Raw genomic sequence first — 8,249 nt, 5'->3', positions numbered from 1 at the left:
CTTGTCCAGGGTGTACGCCACCTTCCGCCCGAATGCAGCTGAGATAGGCTCCAGCACCCCCCGCGACCCCGAAAGGGACAAGCGGTAGAAAATGGATGGATGGATGGAGATGGAACTTGTTATTTGGTCAGGTTTGGGACAGGTGTGCTGCTGGTGTAGCCACAGTGTGCACATCTGATGTTGCTCACATCAGGGAACATTGTATGTAACTATCCTAAGAGTATTCTAGTAATTTATGCACAGTTGAAATGTGTCAATATACAAATATTACTTTAAAGGAGCCATATGTAAGAATTTCATGTCAGGTCATCATTTAATGGCCCTGATATATCAAAAGTTATTAATAAATCTTCCATCCATCCTATTTCTACCGCTTGTCCCTTTCGGGGTAACGGGGGGTGCTGGAGCCTATCTCAGCTGCATTTGGGCGGAAGGCGGGGTACACCCTGGACAAGTCGCCACCTCATCGCAGGGCCAACACAGATAGACAGACAACATTCACACTCATGCTCTTTTCGAATACCTTTATAACTGATAACAGTAGTTCAGCTGGGATATGCTCATTTCAAAATTAGATTTACAGCCCCGAAATCTTGCTTTTGTATTAATTTTGATGTCCCGCCCTCTACCGTTTTAACCAATTAGAAAGTCCGTGAGTGTGTCACATCCAGGTTGCCATTTACGCACCGCCATCTTCGTCGAGCTACTGCCACTGGTAAAGTTACTAAACATATCAGACCTTAGTGAATCTAAAAGGCGTCATTACAATTCTCAACTTATTGATGACCAAGCCAGGAACAAAACAAGGATTTGTATCGGGGATGCCTTTGGAAAATAGAGACGATTGAAGGCGAATAAGATTTTTTCATCTGAAGCCAAACTTGCTAATTTCCTCCTTGATAGTTAACTAAGGCATTTACGTTTTCTTATAACTTGTAATAAATGGAAATGGACACTTTGTATGTAAACTATATTGTCCAATACAGTCTATGATCTTGTCTAAGAAAGCTAGTATGTTGGTGCAACAAATGTTTAGCATGCTAGCCCGGTCAATGACACATCGACATATAGGCTAACGGGGGAAATATATGTCCGTTAGCCTGTATGTGGATGTGTCATCCAACTGACAGGGCAAAATATATTTTCGACAAATAAAACCTATGTGGATATGGGTAGCGTCAGCTGGTACGCTGAGGAAATGGGTTCCAACATCAGCACAGCTGTAATGGCAATGTGAAACGTATGGAGACAGCCAAACATGATAAAATGATTCCTCATTCATGTTTGCATATTGTGCAATATATTTACCAAGTTATATGGTAATCTGGAACGTTTGAAACAGTAGCCTTCAGGCATACCTTGGTAAAATGTCTCTTTAGTTTTGGGCGTACATTAGGCTGCTAAGCATGCTCTACTTGTTTTCACCAGTATAACCATTGCTAGTATTGGTTGTAGTTCGTTTTAGTCTTTGTTTTCTGATAGTGATGACAATAGCCATATGTCAGTCCTCTTCGCTTGCCATTTGAAGTTCCTTGGAGTAGCCCCGTCGATCCGGCTGGATTTGGCTGCGTATCTGGCAACCTCAGTCAGGGAGAGGGGTAGGGGACTACTGAGTTTTGACCATGATTGCAGTACCATTTCTGGCCAGAATCCTACATGTGGCTCCTTTAAATCACTTTTTGGCACCCAAGAATATGTATTGTTATATATGTATAATTGATTTAAGGAATACAACAAAACACTATTAATATTTATTATGTGCATGAACAAAGAACAGTTACTATTGCATGTGGCTAATAAACAATAAACATGTTTTAGCACATCAATATCAGATCAATAACAGTCCTTTACAAGCTCATATATTCCATAGAAATGGCAAACTCTTCAATTTTTGGACACAACAAAGACTTATATAATTTCAAACACATATTGTTACAATAACCATCACAAATATAAGTGTTTGTCTTACAAGTAGTAATCAGTTGCGGAGATGAAGTCCCAGCAGTGCAGCTTTAACAAGTGGTGCGTGATCCCGTGGAGGGAATCACTTTTTGGCACAACAATGGTATTGCAAATAAAGATACCAAAACTTTTCAAGCTCATTGAATAATTGTGTTTATTCATAATTCATGATTATTATCAGACAAATATTTCAGACAAACAAGACATATTGTTATCAACAAACTTATTTGTGGCCAATTCAACAATACAACAATGCAGGTCAAACAATACAACAAAATATGGAAATGTTTCCTTATTTCCCTTTATGACATACAAGTGCTCCAGCAAAATAAAGTCAATAGTGCAAAATAACTAAACAAAAGCAAAAACTGTTTGTTCCCTTGAGTTGAGTTTTTATCTATAACATTATGAAGAACAAAAAAAAAACCCAAACAGGCAGTTTGGGAAAATAAACATTTAAAAAAAACCTGAGAAATATCCATCTCATCATGCCAGTAGATCTGATGCAGATAACACCCTTGGTGATACAGTACTGATATCTGTATTGATTCGCCCGCCCCGACTCATCTGTGTTTGTGTTAGGATTCAGTGTGAGGGCAAACAGCTGTAACACACACACACACACACACACACACCCACACCCACACACCCACACTCGTTTAAACAGCAATAATTCTCGGAAAGCTTTGGTCTTCTCAGAGACAACCCACCATTGACCTTACAGAGCCGCCGACCAGAAAATGAAAACAAAGCCTCTGGGAGACACTAAAAAACATCTAATTAATGTGTTCTTCAAAAATAAAGTCCTTTAAAAAGACACACACACACACACACACATTACACCACAGTGTCCCTCACCGCAGGGGAGCTGGGGGGAGGAGTTAGTCCCAGGGGATAAAAAGTCTGCTGAGAGGAAGAGAAGAACACATCAACCACAGAACCAACTCAACTTTGTGCGTCTTCTCTCCGGCTGCTGACCAGTGAGTTTCTTTATTTTCACTTTGACACATTCCAAGTTGACCTCTTAAACAGAAACACACACACGCACACACACACACACACACACACACTGTTCAGACTGGACACAAACACACAGACATGATGGACAGGTGAGTTTGTCTCCAACGTTTTTCTTATATGTTGTTTTATTTATTTATTTATTGGCTGTTCTCTCTCACACACACACACACACACACACACACACACACACACACACACACACACACACACACACACACATACACACACACTCACACGCACGCACATAGTGACCACTGAGGGTTGGGTATTTGCTTGGACGGAAAGTTAAAAAAAAGTTAAAGTTGTTTTAATCAATGTTGTGATTTAAACTCTTGTGTCAGTTAAACTAGCTAGTGATGCAAACATAAAATATGTGAAAGCTCTAAAGCACATATATTCAACAGGCGGCCCGGGGACCAAATCCGTACCGGTAATGACAACATACTGGCCCTCGAATTAGGTTCAAGATTTTTTCAACAAAGTCCTAAAAAACAAGTACAGTGTTCCTGTTGTGTGGAGGAACTTGGACCACTGTAAACACATAGGCAGATCCTTGCAATGACATTCAACCTTGCTAGCAATGGGGTCCAAATTTAGGATTTACATAACTGAGGCGTTCCTTTAGGCGCCCCTTTAAGCCCTCTCCTTTTTGGTAGTTACCTTTTCTCAAAATGTGATCTATGTAACCAAGGTATTGCTGTAGCTTGTTTACTTCAGATGCAGTCAGTAGGCATTGGTTCAATGTCTTTAGTTATACTAGTGGTGTTCCTCAAGGTTCCATTTTAGGTCCTCTCTCGTTGATCATTTGGGCTATTCAACTGCTACGTTCAGTAAAAAAACACTTTTGCAGCAGATTCTGAAAAAACACTAGCGTGCCGTCATCGAGAGGATCTTTGACCCACTATTTTTGCAGAAGGTCCTTAAAAACCACAGAGCGTCACCTGTAACTCTGACAAAATAAATAGACCAAAATCAGATGTTGACAGTCGAGGACGCTGGTTCTCTGGAATATACAAAATAAGAGGCGTAAAGAGTCACTTACAAGCTGGTTGAGTTCGTCATGTATGAAGTTGTGTGAGTGATGCTAACATGGGGTTCCCAGGCAATTTTATGCAGCGAGGTTACCGTGACAACGACACTTGCTATTTTTTCTTTACAAGCTAGTGAAGCATCAACATGAAGCTGTTATTTCTGGATAAGAGCAAACTCCGTAATACTAATATCATGACTCGGGTTGGACATTTAAACCTGTCCTCTCAAAAGAGAGACTTTGCGGAGGCTGCAGAGGTTAAAGGTCGATGGGCGGAAGCCGAAAGTTGTCTCTTTGAAGCAAAGCTTTTTCATCGGGGGTTAGCACTTAGCGGTTAGCCAGATGTCCACATGTGGTCCACTGAGCTGTCATTAAGACAGATTACAGGATGATTACGTGTGTGTGTGTGTGTGTGTGTGTGTGTGTGTGTGTGTGTGTGTGTGTGTGTGTGTGTGTGTGTGTGTGTGTGTGTGTGTGTGTGTGTGTGTGTGTGTGTGTCTGTGTGTGTGTCTGTGTGTGTGTTCGTTGTGTTAATCATCAAACTTTAGAACTACTTAACGCTACGATTCCTTTAGACCACAAACATGCCTTTGTCTTATTTGTTTGTGATTTTGTTGCTGCATACAGAAAAAGGAATTCAAGAGAAAAAAGTGACAAAAGTGACTTAATTTAAGGCAAAGAAAGTCAAGAGGAGCATAGGGAAGGGGAGGTGGGGATGTAAATAGAAGAGGGCGGGCAGTAACAGGAGGAGGCGGGGCAATAAAAGCAGGGGGCGGGGCAGCAACAGGAGGGGGAGGCACTGCACTAACAAGAAGAATTGGGGCAGCAACAGGAGAAGGCGGGATTGTGAAAGTGAGGCTACTGTTGTTCAAACTGAAGCCAAACAAGAAACATTTGGACACACAAAAGATGTTTGACCCCGGAACGACAACAGCTGACACCTCTGAGAACATTTTGGCTTTGAAAAAAAAAAAACACAACCACATGCATTTTTCAGTAAACATCAGTAAATGTCAGTGGTTCAAATGTTCAATTCCTTTGGACGCCATGCTGTGTTGTCACTGTCTTCTGCTTGTGTCTCTCAGGCTCGGGCTTTTTGGACCAGGATGACTTCTTCCCTGTTGTCCCGTCTCTTCCTCCTCTTGGCGTCCTCCATCATGGCAGCCACAGAACCGTCCGGTTGCAAAATCCGCATCACAGACAAAGGACTGAACATGCGTAAGCTCAGGGAATCCGACCGCTACAGCCATCATTGGGCGCAGAGCGTGTCCATCAAAAGATGGCACTGTCCCTGGTGCTAAACTAGCATGCATAGATGTCACATGGTCCACCTGCCGTGACTAACAATGAGTCATGTTTGTTTTTCCAGTGAAATTTGAGACTCAGAAGTTTGTGGAGGAGGAGCTGAGTACCATCACCATGCCAGAGATGACGGGCACCGAGGGACGCTTCCATTACAACATCACTGAGTACAGACTGTAGCTCACACTTCAGAAATTGTCCGGGTGGCGTCTTCAACGTGTTGTGTCTCCTCCAGTGTGAAAGTATCGGAGCTGAACCTGAACAACGCTGATCTCAGCTTCCTGCCCGAGGTGGGCCTGCTTTTTGATGTCCAGAACTCGTCCATCACGCTGAGCTTCCACAGGCAGCTGCTCTACTGGTTCTTGTCAGTTCCCACGCAGAACCTGTTTAGAACCTCAGTTGGCGAAGGGCGTCACCACTGACGACATGTTGGTGTTGTTGTCATAGTTACGACACAGGATACATCAACGCTTCCGCTGACGACGTCAACATCAACACGGCGCTCAAGCTGGTACGAGACCAAGATGGCCGACTGCAGATCAGCAACATCACCTGCGAAGCCAAAATCAATAAGATGAGGGCAAAATTCAGCGGCACGCTTGGGTAACATCATCGCCATTATCATCATGGATGACATTAACTAACGAAACGTTAACATCAGTACTACGAATACCATTAAAAAAAATTCTTAAAACAGCCCACTACGTATAATATGGGCTTTTTAAACATCAGATCATTGTCTCCCACCCAAAACGTTATTAGGTAATGAGGTCATTAGAGACAACAATCTTAACGTCATTGGTCTCAGCGAAACCTGGCTAAAACCAGATTAACTTTTCCCACTTAACGAAGCAACTCCTTTTAAATTTATGAGTGCACATGTTGCCCGTTCCCTTAAAAGGGGTGGAGGGGTCGCACTAATATCCGATGAAAGCCTTAACCTTACCCCTACCTCTCCATCTGGCTGATATCTATTGAACCCTAGGACTTATTCTGACTTTATCAGTGAATTTTCAGAGTATGTCGCTAATCTAGTGATACACGCAGATAATATAATTATAATGTGGGATTTTAATATCCATATGAATACGCCGTCAGACCCTCCGTGCGTGGCGCTCCAGACTATAATTGATAGTTGTGGTCTTACACAAATAATAAATGAATCCGCGCATCGCAACGGTAATACGATAGACCTAGTCCTTGTCCGGGGTGTCACCACATCCAAAGTTATGGTACTCCCGTACACTAAAGTAATGTCCGATCATTACCTTATACAATTTGAAGTTCTGACTCATTTTCAACAAGCTACTAATAACCACTGCTTTAGCAGCTGCAACATCATTGCTGTCCAACTACAACTCTTGCTGGCCTACTGCCTTCGGTAATGGCACCATTCCAAAATTATGTGGGCTCTATTGATAACCTCACTAACAACTTTAACGATGCCCTGCGCAACGCCATTAATGGTATAGCACCGCTAAAGCATTAAAAAAAGGCCCCTAAAAGGCGTACCCCCTGGTTTACAGAAGAAACCAGAGCTCTTAAACTATCATGTAGAAAGCTGGAACGCAAATGACAAGCAAATAAACTTGAGGTTTTCCATCAAGCATGGAGTAATTGTTTAATAACTTATAAACACACGCTTACCTTAGCTAAAACAAATTACTATTTCAATCTCATCCGCCTCAATAAAAACGATCGTAAATATTTGTATAGTACAGTAGCATCGCTAACCCAACAAGGGACTCCCCCCAGTAGCTCCACCCACTCGGCTGATGACTTAATGAATTTCTTTAATAAGAAAATTGAACTCATTAGAAAAGAGAATAAAGATAACGCGTGCCAGCTCCAACCGGGTTCTATAAACACAGATACGAATGTCTGTACGCTGGATATTGCCCCCCAAAACAGTCTCTTCTCTTTTTGAAGATTTCATATTAGAGGAACTCCTGTGACTTGTAAATGGGACAAAACAAACAACATGTTTACTTGACTCACTTCCTGGGAAGCTTATCAAGGAGCTGTTTGTAATATTAGGACCATCAGTGCTAAATATTATTAACTTATCACTTTCCTCTGGCACTTTTCCCCAAGCTTTAAAAAAAGAGGTTATTCATTCTCTGCTCAAAAGACCTAACCTTAATCCTGACCTCATGGTAAACTGTCCCACCTTCCCTTAATCTCGAAAATTTTCTAAAAAATTGTTGCGCAGCAGCTAAATGGACAATTAGCATCTAACAATCTCTGTGAACCCTTTCAGTCCGGTTGCAGGGCAAATCGCTCTACGGAGACTGCCCTCGCCAAAATTACTAATGACCTATTGCTAACTATGGATGCTGATGCATCATCCGTGTTGCTTCTACTTGATCTTAGCGCTGCTTTCGATACCGTCGATCATAACATTTTATTAGAACATATCAAAACACGTATTGTTGCGTCGACCAGCATTCCTCCAATGGGGAATTCAAATTGCTGGTCTCTCCCAGATTCTTTTTATGGCAATACGCTGATGTTTATATTCAATCTCCAGGCAATAGTTGGTATTTTGTAGTTTATTCTCAAAGCTTAGAGGACAAACCTGAGACCAACCCAGCACCCAAGCGTTCCCTAGCCCGGTCCAGATCGGTCTACCAAAACCCCGGAACTCCTGTCTACTTCCTCCTTCTCCTGTCCCCACCACCTGCTGTTTCCCCAGTCTAGCTGTGCACCTTATCTTGGGAATGTAATGGCAGTCTAAACAAAGACAGCGCTCTGACTCTAACCAAGGACACTCGAATCCAAGCACTTTGTACCACACGAGACATTAGCTGATGTAAATATGACTATAGGAGTTTTTAGAAAGAAGTAACACTTAAATATGGATATGCTTCCAACAAGTCCCCCTTTAAGATCTTCTAATAAGATCTTTATTACTTGTACAAAACTTATAAAGCAC

The 8,249-nt window shown here is 42.1% G+C and overlaps 1 protein-coding gene across 1 annotated transcript in view; it reads left to right on the top strand.

The window, feature by feature from the left end:
- The first annotated feature begins 2,714 nt into the window (after positions 1-2,714).
- The window catches only part of LOC133652094 (phospholipid transfer protein-like), a 16,913-nt gene continuing 11,378 nt past the window's right edge, over positions 2,715-8,249 (top strand). The window contains exons 1-5 of the mRNA XM_062050473.1: positions 2,715-2,942; positions 5,098-5,230; positions 5,382-5,481; positions 5,550-5,678; positions 5,762-5,917. Of these exons, the coding sequence (XP_061906457.1) occupies positions 5,119-5,230; positions 5,382-5,481; positions 5,550-5,678; positions 5,762-5,917 (497 nt within the window). The 5' untranslated portion in view covers positions 2,715-2,942; positions 5,098-5,118. The remainder of the gene's footprint in view (positions 2,943-5,097; positions 5,231-5,381; positions 5,482-5,549; positions 5,679-5,761; positions 5,918-8,249) is intronic.

This window comes from Entelurus aequoreus, linkage group LG01 (assembly GCF_033978785.1).
Source record: "Entelurus aequoreus isolate RoL-2023_Sb linkage group LG01, RoL_Eaeq_v1.1, whole genome shotgun sequence".
NCBI lineage: Eukaryota > Metazoa > Chordata > Actinopteri > Syngnathiformes > Syngnathidae > Entelurus > Entelurus aequoreus.
This window is presented reverse-complemented; position numbering and strand designations above follow the sequence as displayed.